The sequence below is a fragment of the Bubalus bubalis genome, chromosome 1 (assembly GCF_019923935.1).
Source record: "Bubalus bubalis isolate 160015118507 breed Murrah chromosome 1, NDDB_SH_1, whole genome shotgun sequence".
In the NCBI taxonomy this organism is placed as follows: domain Eukaryota; kingdom Metazoa; phylum Chordata; class Mammalia; order Artiodactyla; family Bovidae; genus Bubalus; species Bubalus bubalis.
Window position 1 is genome coordinate 20,342,929 of NC_059157.1, and position 25,724 is coordinate 20,368,652.

At 45.1% G+C, this 25,724-nt stretch overlaps 1 protein-coding gene across 2 annotated transcripts; it reads left to right on the forward strand.

The window, feature by feature from the left end:
• Window positions 1-5,101: 5,101 nt before the first annotated feature.
• PPP1R3B (protein phosphatase 1 regulatory subunit 3B) lies at window positions 5,102-17,241 on the forward strand. Of its 2 annotated transcripts, none has more exons than XM_006060716.4 (2): window positions 5,102-5,375; window positions 12,334-17,241. In XM_006060716.4, the coding sequence occupies exons 1-2, from the start codon at window positions 5,239-5,241 to the stop codon at window positions 13,214-13,216; spliced, it is 1,020 nt and encodes a 339-aa protein (XP_006060778.1). In that variant the 5' UTR covers window positions 5,102-5,238; the 3' UTR covers window positions 13,217-17,241. The 2 variants fall into 2 exon arrangements, with proteins under 2 accessions (XP_006060778.1, XP_044793322.1); XM_044937387.2 differs by lacking the exon at window positions 5,102-5,375 and adding an exon at window positions 5,382-6,210.
• Window positions 17,242-25,724: the final 8,483 nt, after the last annotated feature.

Here is a 25,724-nt window from a genome sequence, read left to right on the forward strand (position 1 = left end):
AGCTATCTATTTTATACACAGTAATGTATATATGTCAATACTACTCTCTCAATTTGTCCCACCCTATTCTTCCCCCACTCCATGTCCATAAGTCCATTCTCTACATCTGTGTGTCTATTCCTGTCCTGCAAATTGGTTCACCAGTACATTTTTCTAGATTCCATATATATGCGTTAATTATACGATATTTGCTTTTATCTGTTTGACTTACAAGTCATTGCTTTCTTAATACAAATTATATTATTGCCCGTTTCTAAGAGGACAATCCAGGCAGTTTTATAAATATCAGGATGGAACCGGCCAAAGTATAATTGTTTACACAAAAGCCTGAAGTGCCTTCAGCATCTGAGGCATTTGACTCCAGAGGCACGCGGCAGAACAGCCCAGCCTGAAGGTCCAAGGCACGCAAGAGCCAAGTGGCCTGTCGTGGCCCTCCAAGCAGCTTGACATGTCACTCTCCTCACAGAAACACATTCCACTTGTCATGACATTCTGAGTGCTATACGTTGCATCACGTGTATATAGTTACAATTTTAAATATAATTTATGATCAAACCAGTCATGAACGGGGGATGGATGAGCAAAGAATATAAATACATACTGGGTTCTGCCTAATTCCTTTTAAGCCTGTGGCCAAGCGGTACCCTCTGGTTCTCAGCCTCTCCCTTTCTCTCTGACCAGCCACCACTTAATATCGTTTAAGTCAATAATATGGTTATGAAGTCCCCATTCATAACTTAAAATGGCTGTGTACTTTGAGACTCAGAGCTAAAGCAAAAGACAAGTGTGTAGCTATTTTTACCCGGGCACAGAGTATATGATTCATTAGTGAAAATTCTCATATGGTTTTTTGGTGAGATGAGGTATAATTTACCCAAAGTCCATAAACCAAGACCTTATTACGATTACTTAACACTTAAACTTCCTCAACAGTGAGACTAAAAAGTCAATACTGATCCTCCTAAAAATGATCTGGTGACATGAATTAAAAGTCTAAAGAAGGTGCATATCCTGTGGGAAACAGACTCATAAGAAAGAATCAGGGATGCTGTCCTCCAATACAAAACAAAAAGTTTAATATAAAAAGAACAAAACAAAATGAAAAGTTAAAGAAAAAAGAATCAGGGATGCAGACAAAGATTTAAATATGAAGGTCCTTATCAAAGTATATTTATAATAGAGAAAATTTGGAGTAAAAAATCTAAGTATCCCATAATAAGAAAATAAAGTATGGTCTCTTTATGTGAAGGCATATTATGCAGTCATTAAAAAGCATGTCAGGAAAATTCTAATATCAATACACTGAAAATGAGCAGTCATGATTAGAAAATTAAAATATTAAATTTTATATATACTGTATATATACTATATATACTATATACAGTATATATACTGTATATATACTATATAATATAATGTTTGGGCACAGAATAAATACTGAAAGAAAAAACAGTAAGTTACACTGGTAGTTTTGGCTGGGTGGTGCTGATGCTGTTTTCATCACAATATTTTTCTGTGTTTTCCACAATGTCCACAGTGATCTTGTATTAGTTTTATAATCATAAACATAATACACAGTGCAAATTAAAGATATATCTGGATCATACAAAGCACTGCACTAGATATAAAGCTGGAGCATAAAAGCTGTTCTGTTAATGTAACTTTTAAAGGAGTGGTCCCTACATCAGCATCATACAGAAACTCAGAAACTCTCAACTATGTAAATTACTGATTGGCTCTAGGAGCTTTGACATGTAAATTACTCAAGATCTTTCCAAGATCTTCTCTTCTGTGCTAAGGACATATTCTCATTGACAGAGGCTTACAGAATCCCTTTACTGGTATTCATCTGCCTGTCCCATAAAACATGACCTAGCAAGTCCCCTTCAGCAATTCTGAAAGAGGGACAGAGGGCCCCAGGTAATATGATGCACCCAGAGCGCATCTGCAGCTCTGACAGGTGCAAACAACGCCTCTCATCTAAATATAAATGGACTTAAGCAGTTTGGAAACAGTCTTTCCCACTTTCTATTCTGATCAAGCAAAAGAATGCTCTCTTCTTTAGTTCTGACTCTCTATGCTGGTTATTTTTTTATTTAGATTCACTTAAATTCAAAGAGAAGCAATGTTAGAACTCTAAGACGACAGAAAGCAAGAAAAGGATTTCCAAAATCTTGTGTGATTTGAACTGTTTTTGAAATTGTTAAGTTGAGGAGAAGATAAGGTATTAACAACATTTTTTTAAAGTTTTCTGGACGAGCAAAAAAAAACTGATGTTAACACATGCAGAAGGAAAGACTATTTAGTATTTAAGCCAGAAAGAGGATCTGATTTTTAATCAATGGAGTGGAAATTCTTTGGGGGAACATATAGAAGAACTCTGTGCCATTTCCAATTCCTGCCATTCTCTCTCCCATTACCCCTAAACGTTTTCTCCCCCTTCAGGATCCTGCTCAGTGGTCACTTCTCAAAGGTCAGCCTTCTCTAACATTTCCCTCTTCCCTCTTCCCCACTGACACACACACAGTCTTTCTCTTAGCTCCCCAGAGATCTGCCTTTCACACGTTCATTCCACATCATTATTTGTCAGTTTAAGAGCTTCTTCAGAGTAAGATAATATATCACTTATTTTTCCATTTCCAGCACCTAGGCTTAAGTTAGTTAATAGTGCACTATAGAATAAATGAACAAATGTGTAAGACACAGCTAAAAAAAGTCACAGATGAACCCAAGTGCAAGAATAAGACAGTGCTACCACTAACAACCATGAAAAAGAGGTTTATGGATGATCATTGGCTATCCTTAGCCACTGGCTTCTTTTTATTTGGGGGAGGAGGATAGGCTTATTAAAGAAAATTAAGGCAACAATTCAATGCCAGATATTAGAAAAGGAACTTGGTAAGCATTGACTAAAGGGTTGAAATTTTCCGTTTTCAGTTTCCCTCTTTGTTGCTAGAAAATGAAACTGCAAAGCCAGATTGTCTAAGGACCAGTACGTCTCTCAGGTTCTGGGGTTCAGGACTGATACGAATTCTCCTGCAATAGTTCTCCAGAGCTTGCAACCCAGCTCTATTCCAATCTCAAAGACTGTGCTCTTTTCAAACTCTTAGATGCCACAATCCTACCTACCAAGCCTGTGGTGTGCCACAACTAAGTTTAGCCCCACTCTCCTGGTCTGAAATAGTCACCTAAACCACAGGGGAAGTTATTATCCATGATTTCCTAGATCTATGTAAGGAAGATGCTTCCAAACCCAAATGCTATAAAATTGTATTTACTTGTCCCAACTCCTTCCCACTTGGGTTCAGATCACCCTTTGCCTGCATATGTTTTGCAATACCTGTTGGCTCTTTATCTCTGCCCACTCCTCTAGCATGCTCCCTCCACTTGAGAAATGTAGGCAGCACTTGGCTTCATAAATTTTCAAACTTCTCATCAGCTAATAAAAGGGTATTTAGAGTTGGCAAAGGAATTATTGCATAGGAATTTCATTTGCCAACTGCCTACCAATAGTTAATTTCCCAGGTGGTCCTTAATTAGATTTATCCACTGAAAGAGAAGGAAGAGGACTAATGATGACCCTTCAGACAGGAAGACTGAGTCTGAGGAAGCTCTCTATAGCACCGAAGACTCCAACTACATTATTGTAATGGACCAGTGTTTTGTCTTACATTCCTAGTAAAGTTAGAAGCTGCTTTTAAATCTCTTATAGCAGAAATTCCCATATGCTATGGTCAACATATTAAATTTTTATAAAGCTAAATATACGCAAATATGAAGGATGAGCCTCTACTGTGAGATTAGGCCCTTCCTGTATTTTGTTGTTGCTGTTAAAGAGTGTGTGCATGTGAGCTTGGTAGTGTCCAACTCTTTGCAAACCCATGGGATTCTCCAAGCAAGAATAGAGTATTTCTTTCAAAAATAAAAGCTGGTAACAGAAGATGGTAGGACTTGTTTATGTTTTTAATTGGCACTTTAAAAAGCTGGTAATACTATATTAATTTCCAAAATTCAGTAAAACTGGAAAACTGGGATCCTCATCCCTAAAGTGGTTAGCTCAGAGCTGGTCACCAAGGAAATGATATCTATGACTGCTGCTGCTGTATGCATATTAAATTGATCTCATATGGGTGGCTGCTGCTGCTGCTGCTAAGTCGCTTCAGTCATGTCTGACTCTATGCAACCCCATAGACGGCAGCCCACCAGGCTCCCCTGTCCCTGGGATTCTCCAGGCAAGAATACTGGAGTGGGTTGCCATTTCCTTCTCCAATGAATGAAGGTGAAAAGTGAAAGTGAAGTCGCTCAGTCGTGTCGACTCTTAGCGACCCCATGGTCTGCAGCCTACCAGGCTCCTCCATCCACGGGATTTTCCAGGCAAGAGTACTGGAGTGCGGTGCTATTGCTTTCTCCAATACCTACCTGAGAAACCCTCAACTATATATGCAATATTCTGAGATGGGTATTGGTCCTTTGCTTCAATAACAACTTTATTAAAAGGATTTTACTGTATTCCATTCACAAGGACACCCGGACCGTGATCGGCACAAAGCAAGCGTTCAGTAATTACTTATTTTCAACAATATCCTAGAAGCTGGGGATACTGATCCCGACAAGGCTCCACCTAAAACGGAGGGAAACACATTTGGCATTCTCTCTCGGCTCCTCTGGGCTCTACGTGTGATGGAGGAACTAGCGGTCACCTGTGAACTCCGTGGCTGAAGAGTAAGACAAAGGCGGGGCCGACGGCACGGGTGAATGGCTCTGCAATCCCGTCCGCGCGCGTAGGGTGACTTTTCCCGGCTAGGACTTTGCCTAGGCAGTAGGAACTGTGCCAAGCGCCGGCGTCCAGCCCTCTGGCTGTAACGGGATGCCGTGCAGCAGGCAAGTGCCTCTGCCCCCTGGCGCCCGTTCCCCCGGCTTCGGATGAAATTGTGACCCACCGCCCCCTTCCCACCCTTTGGAACCCGGCCCTATCGCTCCCGGCGCGCAGCCTATCACGTGGCGCGGCGGTGCTGCGGGGGTGGGACCGCGGCTCCGCGGTTATTGGTGGACGGCGCGCGTCTCGGGCGCGCCCATTGGCTGCGGGGGGCGTTCACGGGAAAGGGGGGTCTGGGAAGGCGTCCCGAGTGGGGAGAGGTGGCCTGAAAGTTAAAGGGAGCCGCGCGGCGGCTGGGAGTTAGAGTCCCAGGTGAGGGGCCGCAGGGAGGAGGCGGGAGGGCTGCTCTAGCGCACGGACGGATGCGGCTGCCCGCGGAGGGCGCCCACCTGAGCCCCGGCCCCCGCTCCTGCTGTCGCCGCCGCTGCCCCTGCCACCCTGGCTGGGATGCTGCCGCAGGCTGGCGCCTTCGCACCTCGGGGCTTATGAGCTGTACCAGGTACGTCCCCCACCAAGCCCGCAAGGCCCGGTGCCCGACCGCAGAAACGACGACGAGGGCACGCATCAGGGACCCTTCTCTGCTTCCTGCTGCACACACTTTCTCAGGCCAGCTTGCAGTTACACTCTGGGCATGGGACACTCTAGAAGGGCTTGAGGAAACTGTTGCTTCCTCGTGGAGAGGGCAATGCAGGGACCAGAGGTTGGATGGAGCCTGGCCGGACCCACGTGATGCACCGATTGGGTGTCCTGGCCACGATGGGAGGCTGGGGCTGGGAGTCCAGACCACTCTTGGTCCCTACTGTGCCGAGTTCGAACCTGACACTAGGCTTTTCCGCCTGGGAACCGACACTGCTAGAGCTGAGCCCTGGGATCTTGAGCAGAGGGGAAAGTCCCTGCGTCTCTCACCCCGCCTCGATTGCCCGTTACAACATAGGGAAACACACTGGGTGATCTCTCAGGTCGCCGAGGGCTACGGGACACGGAGCGCACCGGCGGCTGGGGCCACTCGGAGCCGAGCCACCTCGGGTCCCCGGCCCCCAGACAGGCCGTCCTGGGCCGGCGGGGTCGAGGTGGCCGCGCGGGGACGCTCTCGCGGCGCTTCTCCGTCCGGGGTGGCCCCGCCGCCCCGCCCTGGTGTGATAACTAGGGCTCCTCCTCCTCGTCGTCTTCCTCCCCCTGCCGGTCACAACTCCGGGAACCCAGCCCAAGCCCTGCCTCCCGGACACACACCGAGGCTCACGTAGTCTGGTGGCGGCAGCCTCCCCTGCCACCTCCCTCCGGGTTCTCCGATGCAGCGAGCCAGCTGGAAAGGGGGCTTCCCCGCGGCCCCACAGGTGGGTTCCCGCCCGGCGAAGGATCTCTGGGAGGGGTTGGGGGCGGGGTGCAGCCCGGGCCTGGCTGGACCCAGGGGACAGTGACCTGTGGGATCTTCGAAGCCAGGACGCCCTGGCCTGCCCCCGTGTCCTGTTCCTGCCACCGTTTTGAGTCCAGAGAAAGAGGTGTGGAAGCGACTCAGTGCAAAAGAGGGAGCAGAGAGCCCAGAACATACTAGAAGGTTTGGGCTCTCTCCTGGTATTGTTTGCTGCAGAAGAGGAGAAAATTGAGAACTTGGAGAGTTGCTAGAAGATGTTGGGGCCTGTGGTCTGTGTGGCCAGGCCTCCCTGGGAGAGCCACGGCCCAGGAGAAGCCAGAGGAAGGCCTTCAGGCTGGGGTGCAGAGGAGAAGAGGAAATGGTTCATTTGGCAGGGTTGTCCAGGAGCCAAGACTAAAGTGAAGACAGCTGGAGGATTTACCCCAAAAGTAAAGTTGAGGTATTTAGGGAAAAGTTAGTGGGAAAAGAAGAACCATCAGGCAGTATCAGCAACCCAGAATGTCAGAGCTCAAAGGGATCTCAGGGGAGAAGCTCAAGCCCAGAGAGTCTGAGTAATTTGCCCTGAGTGCCACAATGGCACCCCACCCACTCCAGTACTCTTGTTTGGAAAATCCCATGGACGGAGGAGCCTGTTAGGCTGCAATCCATGGGGTCGCTAAGAGTCGGACACAACTGAGCGACTTCACTTTGACTTTTTACTTTCATGCATTGGAGAAGGAAATGGCAACCCACTCCAGTGTTCTTGCCTGGAGAATCCCAGGGACGGGGGAGCCTGGTGGGCTGCCGTCTATGGGGTCACACAGAGTCGGACACGACTGAAGTGACTTAGCATAGCATAGCCACAGCAATGTGTAGGCATTCCTAGGCCAGTGTGCTGTATTTCATATTGGACACTTCTAGATGCAGACACTGTGCCATTTTAACTTATCTCTTACTATAATATGCAACCTCATCCACAGATATTTATCTCAGAGATGCTTTGGATGGCGGTGACAGAATAGAGGAGTCCAAGTGGCATCTAGGGCTGCGAATAATGGCCCCATGGTCAGAGTACCATGGGAAAGATGCCAACTTTGTTCACACTATGGCAGCCAAACCTTTTGGGAGCAAATAAAGAAATGCCAAAGGGGTAGGTGTCCACATCTTTAAAACAAAAATTATACCTGGTAACTTGGTTGTGAACGCTTACCTTCACAATGTAGCTTCAGTGTTCTGGTGAGTTATTGGTGCGTCTGATATTTCTGTCTTTTCTTATCAGAGTGCAAGAGAATGGGGGAGGCAATGTGTTGGCCTCAATACAAAAGAAAAAGATTTGCCTTCTATAAAAGGCACAGCCAGAGAGTCAGTAGTTCAGCTGCTTGAAACTGTGTAGGTGATAGGGTTATTTTCTGCACAAGTTGATAGATTTGAGAGAAGAATCACCGTGACATGTAACCCTTGCCAGCTGTCGGGAGAGGGAGTGTTGTCACTAGTGGAACAGGGAAAACTTTTATGCAAAACTCTCCATGTTCTCTCTAATTTGCATGGAGTGTTAGGGTTTGTCCTCTTTTTGACCAGAAACACTGAAATGTACCCTTAGACACGTCCAGTCTCTCATGGGGCAAGACTGATCTCCTAGGCATCTATTTGGAAGCAAAAGTTTTGAGAATCCCTGCTGGTCTGAGTAACAGCTACTCACAGTCTCGTGACCTTGTCCTGCAAAGAACTGGTATCCAGGTCCGATGTCATCTCTGCTGGTTCAGTTGTGTGTCCACATCTCCTGGTTTTTTTTCCCCTGACCAACCTTGGTGACTCATATTACCTGGCTTGGGCGAGGGAAAGGGCAGAGCTCCCAAAGAGTCTGTCAGAAGAGAGGGTGTGAGTACAGCCCAACGCATCCTGTGTTGGAACTGCTCATTTTCATACCATTTAAGGATTAAAACACCTGTCCAGGTGCCTGCCTTTCAGGGACTTAGGAAGCTCTGATTACCTTGTGTGTCTCCAGTGACAGGAGTACGTCTGGGTGTTGGTCATTGTGGTCAGGGTCCATCAGGGAGTTTCTGAGCAGAAGATCAGGAAGGCTTACACCAAACCAGCACTTCGGTGTACCAGTTCTTGGAGAATGATCTGGTGAATAAAAACTGGAATATACCTGTGAGGATGGACAAGGGAGCCAAGAGTCAGACTGCACCCTCTGTTGAGGCCACAGGGGTTAATGACCTCCCCTCCAGCGCTGGCGACACCGAAAAAGTGAAGGGATTCTGGGCCGGAGCCCAAGAGGAACACCTGGGCCCCCAGGTGGTTCACCTTCCTTTTGCCTTTCATGGAGAAAGTCACACAACCAATTCCACTCTAGAAAGTGCCAGTGGAATTGTTTGTTTAGCTCCAGTCCACAGTGCCAGTGGAGTCTGGCTCTGACTCCAGCCTCACCTCCTTAACCCCCCAACCCCCTGTTCTTAAAGCTCGGTGATAAAAGGGATCCCAGGGGTACATTTATACCTCTGGGTCCAAATACTGAAACTTTACCAATGCTTTCAACTTAAGCCTCTCCAACCGGCGGGGTTAGAACTTGAGAGCAATTGCAGTTGACTGCAAGTGTGCAGGAGAAGGCAGTGGCACCCTACTCCAGTACTCTTGCCTGGAAAACCCCATGGGCGGAGGAGCCTGGTGGGCTGTAGTCCACGGGGTTGCTAAGAGTCGGACACGACTGAGCGACTTCACTTTGACTTTTCACTTTCATGCATTGGAGAAGGAAATGGCAACCCACTCCAGTATTCTTGCCTGGAGAATCCCAGGGATGGGGGAGCCTGGTGGGCTGCCGTCTATGGGGTCGCACAGAGTCGGACACGACTGAAGCGACTTAGCAGCAGCAGCAGCAAGTGTGCAATTGCTTTCGCTGATCCCCTTGTGTTAGAATTCTGTTTCCAAAATATTTTGAGAGCTCCCCAGTCATTTTCTAATGATCTGTTTTAAGGTGGTGCGGGAAAGCACGTAGAGAGCCTGCAGTTGACCTTGTGCTGACTCAGGCCAGGAGGAAGCTGCTGTGGCCGAGGAGGAACCCCTCCGCCCTTAGTTCATACCCAGGTTGTCGGGTGGGCAGAGGAGGAAGGGCTATATGCAGCTTTGCCTGCTGTTTGGTTATTTTTAATTAACAATTCATTCAAAAAGCAAAAGCTACCTGTGTTAAAAGTAGAACTGAATGATTCCAATGCATTCTAACAGAGTTTTGCAATGAACAGAGGAAAAGAAAAATTGAATTACTTTTTAGGTATAGGGTTTTTTGGTATTTGTTTGTTTTACATTGAACCCCTTAGTGAACCCCCCACTGACATTTTTTTTTTTAAAGCTGTCTTGCCCAGTTCAGTCAGAACTTGCCTTTCCAGAACAATTGCATGGGTGTAAACAAATATAATAGCCAATTTGCTCCTAAAATTTTCACTTGTTTCACTGTGTTAGAGGAGAAACAGTAACACAGATATCCTTTAAAATGCATCTTGATGGCTACTTTCTGGCTATAAATTAAGATAAAAACATTTAGAAAGGTTGGGCCATTTCAGACTAATACAGGTACTTGTGTTTATTGTTTTGTCTCTGAACGTGTGGGTTCTCCACTTGGTCATTACTAAGTGATTCCTGCATCCCGAGGAAGTGCTATTTTTGTTTGTTTTGGAAAATGGGATCAAACCCAATATGTCTTCATACTTTCTCATTTTTCTTTATATATTTGATCATCAAAATCAAGCTGAAGAGCAGATATTATTTATGGGTCTGGTATTGTATGTGAGACCAGTGATCTCCACTCTTGTCAGAAGATGAGCAACATTTTGCCAGTCTTTCTCCTGAACTACCATCATCAATCCACAGCACAGCAACCCCCATGGAAGGGAGATGAGGGGAGGCCTGAGAGTTGGTACCCCAACATACCACCACACACTGTTGCCACACTAGAGCCTTTGCCATGCAGGAAGATGTGATTGGCAACTAATCCAGATCCTGTGTTCTGTGATTCTCAGACCAAAGATTTTAATCCAGATTTCATCACTGACTTCTTCAGTTAGCCCTTTGGAACTGTCAAATCAGGATATCAATTTGCCATGGTAAATAGAAATTCAAATAGCTTGGCTCTAGTGTGACAATAGTGTTGGGTGAGTTTTGGCAAATCTTAAGATATCTGAGATGTTTTACTATATTCATTCTGTTTTCTTGGTTAGAGAAGTTCTATTATTTTAGAAAAGATAAGACAGTACAAATCAGGAAAATAGAAATTTCCTGAAGTCCCATCACCTTGATAGTTTGGCAGTTTTAAGTATATCTCTAGTCTTTTTTCTGTGCATATATGTAATAATTTTGCCCTACAAGTCTAGTCTTTCTGTATAATTTTATCTTCTCCATTTTTTACATTGACAGTGAAAGTGAAAGTCACTCAGACATGTTCGACTCTTTGTGACCCCATGGACTGTATAGTATAGACTTGATTGTATAGATTGTATAGACTGGACTGTATAGAATTCGCCAGGCCAGAATACTGAAGTGGGTAGCCTTTCCCTTCTCCAGGGTATCTTCCCAACCCAGGGACCAAACCCAGGTCTCCTGCATTGCAGATGGATTCTTTACCAGCTAAGCCACAAGGGAAGCCCAAGAATACTGGAGTGGGTAGCCTATCCTTTTTCTAGCAGATCTTTCTGACCCCGGAATCAAACCAGGGTCTCCTACATTGCAGGTGGATTCTTTACAAACTTAGCCATCAAGGAAATCCATTTTTTACATTAATCTTATATTATGAATTTTTATGCCTTTTAAATGTTTTTTACAAATAATGAGTTTAATGATGATATAAAATTGTATCACATGAATATAGTATATTTGATTTAATCGGCTACCTGTTATTGGTCAGTTTATTTTCTCACATTTCTCCCTCCACTTGATGTTGCATTGAACAATTTAATACATTAATCTTCATGCATTTTAAATTATTCCCTTAAGTTTAACACCTGTATGTGATATAAGAACCTGAAAATATAAGATTTAGAAATTTTGTGCCATTTGGACTAATACAGATATTTGTACTATCTTTTGAAATTCTTTCCTAACTCATTAGGTAAAAACAGGCACTATTTTCTAATCTAAATTTCTTAAATTACTTACAATTTTGACATTTTGCATATTTATAAGCCACTTTTAAATTTCTTCTATGAATTTTCTATTTGTGCTCTTTGCTCATTTTTCTACATGGAATATTTGACTTTGTTATTATTTTATAAAATCTCTTTATATATTAAGGTATTAACACTTTGCTGCCATGCTTTTTGGAAAATATTTCCCCAGTTTGTCTTGTTTTTTTTTTTTTTTTTTTTTTAGTTTTACTTACTTTATTCCCTTATAGAAAAAACATGGTTTTTATGAAGTCAGATTCATGTAATCTTTAGCATGATTCTCTTTGCTTTTTATTCTTATAGAGGCTGTTTTCACTGTAGAAAAAAAAATTATTCACTGATATGAAAAGTTTAAAAATACTAAATTTCTGGCACTTTTTAAAAAACATACTAGAATATAAAAATCTATTGTACATTGAGTGAAGACAGGTTGGGGTCTGTCTTCACTACTGAGTCTAGGGTCTGGCATCATGCCTGGCACATAGCAAATGACAATCAGTATTTGTGGGAGGAATTAATTTCTTTTTATTGGATGAAAGCAGGATTTACCAAACTGTGTTCAGCAAGGTGCTCCACAAAAAATGGAGGCTTCCCTCATTAGGAATAAGTTTTGGAAACTCCACAAACAGCATGCGCTTTTCATTATTCCCCACAATCATCAGTGCACTGAAGGCCTCAAGAAATCCTGACAGGGAATCCCATGAACTGGTTTTAAGACCAGTGGTTCCATACTTCTTTGGTTTTAACCTTGGGCCTCTCCCCCTGCCCACCCTCCACTTACGCTTTTAATCTCCCCTGAAACCATGGTCACACTGGACCACCCTTGAGTTACCAATGAGCTGTGGCCACGTGGGCGGAGATGAAGGCAAACGCAGCTTGCCAGTCCCTGTTGGAAGGATGAATCTGAATGTCTGTCTGACCTCCTTTCTGTTTCTGTCTTTCCCCTTGGCCAGGGTTCTAGCGTGTTCCTCTAGCCCCGTGATGGCCGTGGACATCGAGTGCAGGTACAGCTGCATGGCCCCCTCCTTGCGCAGAGAGCGGTTCGCCTTCCAGATTGCCCCAAAGCCAAGCAAACCTCTGAGGCCTTGTATTCAGCTGAGCGGCAAGAATGAAGCCAGTGGGACGGTGGCCCCGACGGTCCAGGAGAAAAAGGTGAAGAAGCGGGTGTCCTTCGCCGACAACCAGGGGCTGGCCCTGACGATGGTCAAAGTGTTCTCCGAGTTCGATGACCCGTTAGATATTCCGCTGAACATCACCGAGCTCCTGGACAGCATCGTGAGCCTGACAACAGCGGAGAGCGAGAGCTTTGTGCTGGATTTCTCGCAGCCATCAGCGGACTACCTGGACTTCAGAAATCGGCTTCAGACCGACCACGTGTGCCTGGAGAACTGCGTTCTGAAGGACAGGTCCATTGCAGGCACCGTGAAGGTGCAGAACCTCGCGTTCGAGAAGACGGTGAAAGTCCGGATGACCTTTGACACCTGGAAGAGCTTCACAGACTTTCCCTGTTGGTACGTGAAGGACACGTACGCGGGTTCAGACAAGGACACGTTCTCCTTTGACATCAGCTTGCCTGAGAAAATTCAGTCTTACGAGAGGATGGAGTTCGCCGTGTGCTACGAGTGCAATGGACAGACGTACTGGGACAGCAACAAAGGCAAAAACTATAGGATCATCCGGGCGGAGCTGCAGTCTACCCAGGGAACAGCCCAGCCGCCAAACGGACCAGATTTTGAAATAGCCTTTGACCAGTTTGGAAGCCCTCGGTGTTCCTACGGTCTGTTTCCGGAGTGGCCTAGTTACTTAGGTTACGAGAAGCTTGGGCCCTACTACTAGTGACAGCCTGGGATGGAGCCGGGCTCAGTGGGCGCGGATGAGCCGAGCTGCAGTCATCCTGAAATGGAGAGGGAAGCCTGGAGAAGAGCTGAACTGCCATCAGACACAGTTTTGAAAGTAAAGGATCCTAGTCACTTTTCTCCTGCAGTCAGCCAAGACAGCCAGGTTTTGATCACAGAACTGGATTCACGCTTGGAGGAGATGGCTGTGCTGGTCCGTTTGGCAATGAGGGTCTGTCTGAGCAGGATGATGCTGGAAAGGGTCTGGACGGGACCCAGGCTTGTGGGCAGCCGTGGCCAGGCCAGAGGATGTTGGCTCAGTGATAAGGAGTCCCTCTCCTCTTGGGTGTGGGAAGTCAGTCCCCTGGCAAGCCCTCAGTCCTCCCCGTGGCCCCTCTTCTGGGGGTCTTCTCCACCCAGCCAGGGCCTTCTCACCTGTTGCAGCTGCCCTGTGTCTACATGGGCTTCACACTTTATCTCTGCATTTTTGTGCACTTGGTTTTCTTCCACAGTTCAGCTGCTGTTCAGGAAAAGATGATGCAGGCCGATCAACTTGTGATGGAGACGGGCATTTCCTCTTTCTGACCCTGCTTTGACAGCCCAGCAGAGAACGACACACCAGCAATGGGAAGTCAGCTGGCTCCTGGGCGGTGTCACCAATGGCACTAGGCTGATGCCAGCAGGACAGGCACGAATGGGACGCTTAGCTTCTCCTCTTGGCTTTGGGGGAGCTTTCTAAGCCCTCGCTTTTACCCTGAGTCACCGGACAGCTTGGTTACAAGACTTGTTGTAACTTGCTCAGCTGGCTTGCCCGTGTCTCTTTCTTCACAAAAGGATTTTAGAATCTCTTTTCCTGGAGAGTCATCATTTATGCCATGTTTGGGACGTTTGGATTTGCAGATTCAGTATATCCTCCACACCTCCAGAAAACATTTGGTTGTATTTTGACTCTGATTTACAACATCCACATTGTAAACAACACTTTACCAGCCCCGACGGACTTTGATTTGGTTGTTCTTATTTATGGTGTGTGGGTGTGGAAAGGGATGGGGAGAAAAACCTCACCAACTTCTCAGATTTGGTTTTTACTGTTTGCCAACTCTGAAGTATCATAGACTCATTGTTCTTAACCACATTGGACTAAAACATTAAAAGTCTGTTGGTTCACTGTTGTGAGATTCCTGGGACTTTCCTCATCCAATGGATCCCCAAATCCTGTGATTTTTCTTGGGCAAGATTCATTGGTACTTGGGAGTGTTTAAAAAGTACTTTTATATGTGTATTTGTAGAAGGTTTGGGTTTTGTTTTTATTTTCAGAACTTAATTAAAGGACTGCCTCGTTTTTCTTCTGCCTGATCTTAATAAAGCGAGGTCTTCCTAAGGGGAGGCAGAAGACGGGATACCCCACTCCCTAGATCTGGGGACACAGACCCTGGACTCTGCACGCAAAGAGCCTTCTTTTGCTTGCATTCTCCAGATCAGTTGGAAGAGACCTCCTGGTTTCTGTGGCTTTTGTAAATCAGCATTGAGCAGATCTCGAGTGTCTTGGCTCCTAGAGTTTTGTGGTTGGGTTTTTTTTTTTCTTTTCTTTTTGAACTTTAAAATGTTTTGATTTTTTAAAATGCTCTTAAGTGGTGTTCCATAGAGTTCTTATCCCTAAAACTGGCTGTGATTAGTCTGCAACCTAGTGCTTTATTTTTTATGTCTCTCCCAGGTGGCCAATGCTGGGGGATTACATGCTAATATAATTTAAGGGACAATCACATTTTTTTCTTATGCTGACATTGGGCAGGACTAGGTTTTATGTAAGCATGTCTTACATCCAGTACACAGACAAGATTCTCTATATTATAAATCTGGTGATCAGAATTGTTATACAAGAGTGTAAATCTACACCATTTGGAAGCAAACCTAATTTTATACGGGTCATGAATTTATTTTGCTTTAAGAAGTCCCCTCCCTCCTGCAGTTTATGAAAGCTACAAAGTGTGCTGTCATTTCCTTATGACCAGATCGTTCTCTGTTAGTAAGAAAAATGCCCCAAGTGACTTCTGTATGGTTTTCAGTCATTGTGATCTGAAGGCATTCCCGTGTCAAAATTTGAAATATGGTAATTCAGTGATAAGTATCTCTTTCAAAACAACCACAAACCCTCCCCCTACCCTTCTTTCCTCCCAGCTCACCCCAGCTTTTCTGCTGGGGGCACAGGTTGCAAACCCCCTCACCAGTGCACCTGGGTTGCTCACCCCACCAGGCAAGTCCTTACCTGCTGGCAAAGAAAGACCCTTCTCTGACTAAAGCAAGTGCCTGCCCTAGCTCCCCAGCAGCATTGTCAGGCAGTGAGGTTTTGGCCTCTGAAGAGCACTATCTCCTCTTCACCAGTCAGTCTGTCTCCTTTTGGGCTTCCCACATGGTGCTAGTGGTGAGGAACCCACCTGCTAATGCAGAAAACTTAAGAGAAGTTTGATCCCTGGGTTGCGAAGATCCACTGGAGGAGAGCATGGCAGCCCACTCCAGTGTTCTTGCCTGGAGAATCCCACAGACAGAGGAGCTTGGCGGGCTGCCGTCCATAGAGTCGTAAAAAGTTGGACAATACTGACGTGATTTAGCACACGCATGCTGTCTGCTTTGGGGCCAGTTCTCTCCCAGGATATCAACAGCTGGCCTCAGGACCTGCTCCCAGGGACTCTCTCCTCGGTTCCTAACTCACCAGCAGTAATATGTCTACACACTTCAGAAAGGGACAGGTTTCTTATCTGGAGACATGACTGTAGCCTGACCTGTAGGTCTGACCCTCTTGGTTATGATGACAAGTGGCCCCCTTCCCAACTCGCCCCCGCCTCCCCCCCCAGAGGACCAGCCTTCTGCCAGTGGTGCAGCTGTCCAGGGGCGGGGAGCAGCTTCATTTCTGTTTCAAATTTATTCCCCCACATGTCCTGGGGAGCGTTTGCAAATTAGGTGCAATAAATAAACTAGGTGCTCTAAAGATAGATTTTATACAATAAGCTTTCAGTGTTTCTTGGAAGATGGCAGCATTTGGGCAAGACTGTTTGTTTTTTTCTTCAAGTATTCTTGTTACAGGTGAAAAACAGTGAAGTTACATAGTTCTCCAGAGATTAAAACGATTTCAGAGTCAGGATAGAGTGTATTTTCTAAGATTGAACGGTGGCAAAACATTACTCTTTCAATGTTTTTTCTAAAGATGTAAATTTTAAACTGCTAAAAGAATGTTTTGTGGTTTTGATCTTTGCTTATAATTTGACATTTTTAAAAACAAGCATTACTTGTAGTCACTGGGATACTAAATGACTTCTATATATATATATACATATGTGTACAAACCCCCAAAAAGAATTGGCTCACTTTTCAGAAGAGCCGTGGGCTAGGGTTTCCCTCTCGATGGACAGTGAGTGAAAACTTCAGTATCCTTCCGTCAAAGCCCTCGACAGGATGTGATTTGCTAGAGAAAGCACCATGGCTTCTGCCCTGGGAGGTCCTGACGTCCTCGTCTTTCCTGAAATGACCACGGACATTGGGGCTAAGATGTTATACTTACAATGGGATCTCCCAGGTCATCTGAAGACACTTTGCCAGCGTATCTTCACTTCCTGAAGCGGGACACATCTGAACGGGGAGGGACAGACAGCCGTGCGGACAGGCAGCTTTTCCTTGTTAGGGTTGTAAAGCATTGGAGCGCAAGTTGTAAAGCTGTGGATGCTTTTAGTCTTGTTTATCAGTTTCTAAAGTCGGCTGGACCTGTGAGGACTCCAAGAACACAGCTGTGGTGGTGGCAGTCCGCTCTTACTTCTATGTGAATGTAGAACCGGAGACTCAACTTCATTTTCATGCCTAAAAGTGCCTTGTCGAGAAAGTTCCACAGGTTTTTTTTTTTTAAATACATATTTTTGTACAAAAAGGGGAAATGCACTTTAAAAATCACAAGAATGGATGCCTTGTGTGTAGTATAAGAGAGTGGTTTGTTTGGATCTCAAATGCAAAAATGTAATAAAGGTAGAAAACCCAAAATGGAAAGTGTCCTATTTTAAAACTGACTCTCTTACAGTCAGAGGTTGGGGAGGAACATTTTCAATCAGTGTGTTTCCACATATAGAAAGCCAGTTTCCAAAAGGGCTAGGACACAATCAGTGGCTAAGCTGAAAAGCTGGAAGATGCAGAGGAAGGAGTAATGGCTTTTTAAGCTGTTAAAGCAGCCAAGGCTGATTACAACTAAGAAAGTGATTGCCAGGGAAGAGGCACAGGGGCCTGAGTTGTTATGAATCGTTTTTAATGATCTCAGGGTAGATCTCTTCCTACCCTCTCACTTGCTCTTGAAGAGTATTTTTGGTTTAATGTATGCAACAGTGGGAAAACTAATAAGCAGCTATCACAACTTGGAACTGTTTAATCAGACAGACTTTGCAACCAGCAAACCACACAGCTCCTAGTGGGGCCCTGCCTCCAAGGGGTGCAGGACATTCACCCTAAGTAAGAGTTCAGAGATGTTTTATTTCAAAGTTCAGAAGATGGGATGCAGGCGAGGTCAGCTGCTGCCAGATGTTTCCTGCCAATCAGTCTCAGCTACAGGGGAAAGGCAGTGGTGTTTCTGCCGTAGAAAGAGCATTTTCAGTCCTAGCACCTGGTCAATAAGTGCCCAAAGCGAGCTACAAGCGTAACCGTCTTTCTCAAGCCTGGCAAACACTGCCCACGTTTTGGCTTTCCAGAAATAAGGGGAAAAAAAGAACACTCGTTTTTATGAATGTCGACTTGAGATACAATGTGGTTTTCATAATCATTACATAATTCTCATTTGTGAGATGGACATTCAGGAGATGTCTAGAGTAAAAAGAAACAAGGAAAGAAAAAAAAAAAGCCAAACCAGTTTTCTAGAGCAACATCCCCAGAATAGCAAATATCCAGCTCTGTGAATAATTTAATGGAATATTTGTTGCTCATGGGCAAGGCCATTTCTAGGTACTGTTTCTTTTTTTTTTTTTAACTTCAGTTTTGGCTGTACCGGGTGCAGGGTCTACGTTGCTGCCTGTGGGCTTTCTCTAATCACAGTGATCCGGGGCTACTCTCTAGTTGCAGAGTACGGGCTTCTCACTGCAGTGGCTTCTTTTGTGGAGCATGGGCTCCAGGCAAGCAGGCTTCAGCAGTTGGGAAACATGAGCTTAGTTGCTCAGTGGCATCTTCCAGGACCAGGGATCAAACCTGTGTCCCCTGCATTGGTAGGTAGGTTCTTACCCAGTGTGCCACCAGGGAGGTCGTCTAGGCACTGTTTCTACTCAACCCTGTATGAGACAGTCATGTTTTAGGTGAGTCCTCTAGGAGCCGTGGAAAGTGGTGCTGCCAGGGGTATCAGTAGTGGGTAAGCCTGGTGCCTGGCCTTGACCCTGCCGCCCCCTGTCAACTGCTCTACTGAAGGGGTTCTGAGTATTTTTAGCAGGAATAAGGTAACCAGGGGCTCTGGCAGTGCCCTGAGTACTTCTTAGAGTTGGCCAACGTGTTTGCTTTTAAAATGCTTCTAAATATAAACTTGTAAGAAGTGCCATGTACACTTTGCATTCTTTGTGAGGATCACAGGAACAAGAGCATTCCAGACGACGGTGTGGTCAGAAAACCATCAGTGTTCATGCTGGAAGGGCTATCTGGGAGCTCTTTTTATGGATTAAAAGACAAAGGCCCTTGGTGTGTTCCCAAGAGTCACAGACCGGTTAGTGACAAAGCTGAGGGGACTGCACATGAGAGTCTCTTTTTCTTTTTCCAAGAACTGTCCCCCAAAACTGGAGCCTCTCTCATGGAACCGAGACTAAAATTCTGAAAAGTTCCTCGTGCTAGAAAGATGTGATTCCCTGGGGAGGCATGAACACCTGCATCTTTTTTTGGGGGGGTGCTGCACCCCGTGGCTTACAGGATCTTAGTTCTCTCGCCAGGGATCAAACCCATGCCCTTCCTGCAGTGGAACCGCAGAGTCCTAGCCACTGGACAGCCAGGGAAGGCCCTGAACACACATGCATCTTTACACACAAGGGGCATATGGCAAGGACCATTGACCACGTGGAAACATGAAGGTCAACATTAAAAGATTTGGGTATCCTAGGGCCCAGCTGGACAGCAGGGTGTGATTGATCATAGGAAACCTCCAAAGGGTCCCATCTACCCCCGCATCTAAGGATTCAGAGCCCACACTGCCTTTCATCTGTGGCCCAGGACCCCCTAACCCTCATTTCTTCCTCTGTGACATCACCCATTCCTGGAGAGGAAACAAGTAATCTCAACAGAGGTCTTTGTCCACATGGGGTTCTCTGGTAGGTGACACTCCCCAGACACTTCCCCAGTATCAGACCCAGTGCCAGACTTGAGTCGAGACAAGGTAGGAAGAGGATGCATAATACTCAGTCTTCTTTGAAGCCAAAGACAACAATGATCCAGGACCCTGGGCCTCGACGCCAAATGCGAGATCAGGTGGCTAGATCAGGGCTTGGCAGCCTTTTCCTATAAAGGGCCAGATAGTCATTATATTAGGATTTGCACATCATGTTTACCTATGTCACATATTCTTTTTTTAAAAAAAACATATGTATATAATAACCATTCTCAGCTGTGTTCCAAAAGCAAACTGGCCAAGGGCTGTAGTTTGCTCACCCCGGTTGAAGAATCACATCGAGTGAGCCCTCAGAGGAGACTTGTAGCCCCTCAGCTGAGGCCTGGAGTCAACTTTCTAGTTTGTTTGTTTAAACACCATATAATTTATGGTCTAAACTGGGATGCTTTTGAGAATGAATGGGGGTGTTCTGAATGACCCTGGAGAACTCATGGAAACCAGCAGCTGGGCAAGCCCTACTGTGTCAAGGCCTGCCGGGCTCACCTATCCTAGACTTGAGGATCTCCTTAGACCTCGAGGAACTCCGAAAGCCCCAGCCATGGAACTTATGGAACTTCCCTGGCTGTCCAGTGATTAAGACTACTTGCTTCCAATGCAGGGGGCACAGGTTCAATCCCTAGTTAGGGACTCAAGATCCTGTATGTCACTAGGCCAAAAATAAATAATAACTAAAAAATTTTTAAAGCCAGGAGAAACTATTTTTTAATGCCTTAAAAAACAAACAAATAAAAAAAACAAAAAAACAGAAAAGAATGATTAAAAAAGAGAGAAAACCCCAGTGAGTCATGGGCCAGAATCAACTCTGGCTGGATAGTGCTTTTGGGGAGATGGGTTATATCAGAGTGGTGATTTTGTCTGTGGTTTCAATGTGTTTTTGTTGGTTAGGTTTGTTTCCTAATGGTAGTGTTGATGGCCAAAAGGCCTCTGGAAACTTCAGCCAATTCACTCTTAAAAGCAGAGAATTTAAAAGGAAAGGGGTTATTAATGGTTTGGGCTTACGTCCTACGTCTCTCCACCCCCACCCTGGCGCCCCAAAATAGGGCACGCACAGCCTAGCTCCCCAAGAAAGATGTTCACTGTGGACTGAGACATAGGCTGAGTCTTGCAGTATTCCAAGCCCCAGTCGCCAGAGTGTATTTACCACTGAAATGCTCCCAGGAATTTTGCAAACCACAGAGTCTCTGCTCATCTAACTCTGGCCCAGCACATTCAAGAGGCCTTAAGCACCACAGAAGACCAAACAAGTAGAAATTCATCTCCAAAATGCTCTGGATGCAGACTCTGAAGATCCCCTCTCCCTTGCCAGTGGCCATCTTGGTGATGTGGACACACAGGCTCTTCAAGTTTTGTCACCTCCTGCAGCGGGCAGTCAGCACCGCCCAGTGCTGAAGGAAGGGTGACAATGGGGAGAGGACCCCTGTATGAGTGCTGCGGAGACCGGGAAATGTCTTTATGAAGCCCCGATGCATCCAGCATGGGCAGGGTTCAGCTTTCCCCAGTTCACTCCTTTTCAGGGAATGTGGACACATCACACGTCACAGCCTGCACTGCAGAAAGAAAACGACCCCCGCCCCCACACCAACTGGGCTCACTCCCAGGGCCATCTCGTTCAGTGCCATCGTGGACATCTTGGTCCCATTTGAATGTGGAATTAGCCAGGTGGCATTTTGCAGATCTTATCACATCTTTTATTATAATTTATTTTAGTATTAATTATTCACCATTCATCAATTGCCTATTGAAACAAACACTGAAATATCTGCCAAATATTTTCACAAATTCTTTTTTTGCACACTGCTTTGCACATTCCTCATGCAAGAAGCATTTGTTAGTTTGAATTCTCCAGTCTCCAGTTGCTTTTCTTACCGACTGATCGGTGACCTCACTGTTTTGGGTCCTCCGGACTTATGTTTCTCGTATGTTACCACTCCAGTATTCTTGCCTGGATAATCCTATGGACAGAGGAGGCTGGCCAGTTACAGTCTGCAGGGTCGCAAAGAGTCAGACACAACTGAAGTGACATAGCATGCATGTACATGTTATGTTACTACTACTGCTACTACTCTCTCTCTCTCTCTCATACACACACACACACACACACTGCAAAGAAAAATCAAAACGTATTTTCTCTGCAAGCATCCTTTTCCCACTGGTTCGTTTTCCTACTTTGAAATGTGGAGTCTCTACCCCAGAGTTTCTGCAGGCGGTGTGTTCTGTCCCAGTGTTGCAGAGGCAACACTGAATGCACAACACAGTTGGCAGTGGCTGCAGCAGGAGAGACAGAATGCCGCCAGGCCCCGGTGCCTCGCCCCCTACACAAAACCCTCACCGCTATCTGCTGGGCCTCTGCACTCTCTCCCCAGATGGGGGATTTGAGACACTGGGTTCTGACTGCAACTTCAGCCCCAAGGAATGGTGAACCCCTGGCGGTTCAAAGGTTTTATGAAGCATTGGAATCTGTTCTTAAACCAAATTTTACAAGAACCCAATTTGCAAAATAGACAGAGAGGGAGCTGCCCAAGGTAGATACTACAGAAAGGGATCAACAGCCCTCTGCCCCCACCCCAGATTCCTGAGACACTTCCTAAGAGCCCTGAGCTTCTGAAAAAGAAGTGAGGACCTTTGCCTTCAAGCCCAGAGTACACTGCCCCTGCTTCCTATGCTAGTGAATGTGGGTCAAGGATACTCTGTAAAATAAAACAAAAGAGAGCTAATAAGCAAACCCTCGATGGAAGGAAAACACAACAATTTAACCTTATATTATGCAAAAGGACTTTGGTTATGTTATCAAGGTTAATTACCATCCATGTTTCACAAAAAATCATTGGCTTGTTCACACAGAACCACATCTGACTTGCATATTATTGTACCTGCATGTCTTACACTTAAATACAAAAGATACACTGCTCGACATGGCAACTTCTACTCCTTACTGACAGTGCTTCGTACAACAAAATAACTGAGTGCTTCTATGGATAAGATTGTGACTGGGGCCAAGTACTCTGGCAGATATAGAAAAAAAAAGACACATCACCATCACCAAGCTATTTATAATCTCTCCAATGGTTATTCAAGTCTTTTCCCAAATTGTACATCTTTTTACTCCATTTACTTGTATCAAACTAAGCCCAAAGAGAAGCCTAATGTTTCTTTATTTTAAATTAAGCTTTGTTATTTTGAGATAATTGTAGATTCACATGCAATTTTTAAAAATAATAAAGAGAGCCCATGTACTCCTTACTGAGATTACCCGAATGGGAACATCTGGCAAAACCATAATACAACGTCACACTCAGGATGCTGACATGGGTAAAGGCAATAGAGAACCTTTCCACCACCACGAGGATCTCTCATGTCCTTTTAAAGGCACACGGCCTCTCTTCCTTGCTCTACGTCTCCCTACACCCCCTGCCCCCGCCCGCTGAGTCCTTGACCCTGGCAACCACCTCTCTGTTCTCCCTCTCTATAATTGTGTCATTTCGAGAAACGTTATATAAATGGAATCATACAGTATGTAATCTTTGGGAACTGTCTTTTCCCACTCAGCATACTTCCCTAGAGATTCAGCCTACTTGTCCCATGGATCAAAAGTGTTTCTGTCTATTGCTAAGTATTATTCCATGGTATAGATACCCCACAGTTTGGTTAACCATTAATACACCAAAAAGCAATTCCATTGTATCTAATCTGGGGCTATTAGGAATAAAGCAGTTATGAATATTCATATGCAGGTTTTTCTGTGAACTTGTTTTCACTGATCTGGGGTGAATGCCCAAGAGTGAAATTACAGGGTCACATGGTAGTCCTGTGTTTATTTTTCTGGATTTTTGTTGTTGTTGTTTTAATTTTTTGGCCACGCAGAGTAGCATGCAAAATCTTAGCTCCCTGACCAGGAATCAAGCCCTTGCCTCTACAGGGGGAAGCACTGGAAGTTCAAAGTCTTAACCACTGGACTGCCAGGGAAAAGCCCTAGTTTTATAAGAAACTGCCAAACTGTCTTCCAGGTGGCTATGCTATTTTACAATGCCACGGATGATGTATCCAATTTCTCTACATGCTCATCAGATTTTGGTGGTGTCACTCTTATGTATTTAGCAATTCTAATAGGTGTATGCTGCTGCGTCACTTCAGTCATGTCCGAATCTGTGTGACCCCATAGACGGCAGCCCACCAGGCTCCCTCATCCCTGGGATTCTCCAGGCAAGAACACTGGAATGGGTTGCCATTTCCTTCTCCAATGCATGAAAGTGAAAAGTGAAAGTGAAGTCGCTCAGTCGTGTCTGACTCTTCGTGACCCCATGGACTGCAGCCTACTGGGCTCCTCCGCCCATGGGATTTTCCAGGCAAGAGTACTGGAGTGAGCTGGTGGCTTTAATCTGCATTGCCCTAATGGCTAATTCTATGGAACATCTTTTTATGTGCTTATTTGCCATTATTATCTTCTATGGCAAAATATCTGTTCATGTCTTTTGCCCATTTTCTAATTAGATTTTTGGGAATTCTTTTAACTGTTGAGTTTTGAGGGTTCTTTTTATATTGTCTATACTAGTCCTTTGTCAGATACGTAGTTTGAAAATATTGTCTCTGATTCTGTATCTTGCCTTTTCACCCTCTTCACATGGACTTTCCCAGAGCAAAATTTTTTACTTTTTATCAGTTTAATTTTTCCCCTTTATGAGATCACACTTTTAGTGTCAAGTCTAAGAATTCTTTGACTAGCCCTAGAACCCAAAGATTTCCCCCTATTTTCCTTTAAAATGTTATAGTTTCCCATTTTAAATTCAAATATTCAATTCATTTTAACTTTTATATGAGAACCTTAGCTCAGAGTTCACTCTTTTTGTCTATAGATATCCATCTGTTTTACCCCCACTGGCTGAAAGTCTTCTCTCCTCCATTGAATTAATTTGCATCTCCATTGAAAAGCAGTTGGGCATCTTTGTGTGGTTGATTTCTGGGTTCTCTATTCTGCTCCTTGATGGATATGTTTGTCCCTCCGCCAATACAACACAGCCTTGATCACTCTAGCTGTATGGTCAGACCTAATACCAGGGAGTGAACCTTCCCACTTTGTTCTTCTTTTTCATGATTTTTTTTTAGCTATTCTAGAGATTATTTTTTTCATAAAAATTAAAAAATAATCTACAGCAGCAGCTGTAAGTGGCTTTCTATAGTTCTTCCTGTAATTGCAAGCGAATGCACATACACACACGCTGAAAAAAAGAGGTTTAGTTTTGAGCATCGGAGAATGGTCTTAGTGTTATCATAAACTACACTTTCACTCTCAGTTTTCCTTGTCAATTTGCTACCCTTGTGCTCTCGTTCAGGATGTGTCCATGAATCAAAGTATTTCATAAGGCCCGAGTAAGACAACTGTAGAACCAGGGGCTGTTAGGAGACCGTGAGTTCTGCCGGGAGCCAGCGTGAGGAACTCTGCCCGTGGCAAAGGTCATGAGGAAGGAGACTCGGCATACGCAAAGGCGGGATGGAGCCTCTGGAGTCCCCCTGGAAATTCTCGAGCATCTACCCCCAAAACCAGAGTCTGCCTACTTTACTGCTTTGTGCTCTCACCTACACCTCTGACTTTACATGGGGCTGTCCCCCACCACCTCTCTCTGAAAAAGAGTTAACTTTCAGCTCCAGTTGATAAAGTTCCTGGGCGTGACAAGAGTGTTTCAACCTACAAACTCCTCTGAAGGTTATTCCGACCACATGTGATTGTTCAGAGCCTCCCAACTGTGAGAGGCATGAGATGTTCTAAACTGTCTAAATACAGATTCCTTTGAGCAGTTAAAAGATTAATTAGAAATTGTATTGGTGAAGGGTTTTTCACTTGTTGGGCCAATGTTTGCTGCTAAGTTTCCATATCCCTTACCTACTGTGTCCCTGGCAGTGTATTGATTAATATAATTGATGTATAGGAATGTAAGTAGTAGCTTTAATGTTTGTAACCTTGGACCCTTGAGATAATTCTTTTCTTGTTATAGCCCACCACACCTTTGCCCTATAGGAATGCAACTTTATCTAATGCTTTCAGAGGGTGGCACCTGACTTTAGAATAATCACCTTTAGAGAAAAATAAGTTTCCTGAAGAAAGGATCATAAAATGTTAACAGGCCTCGTG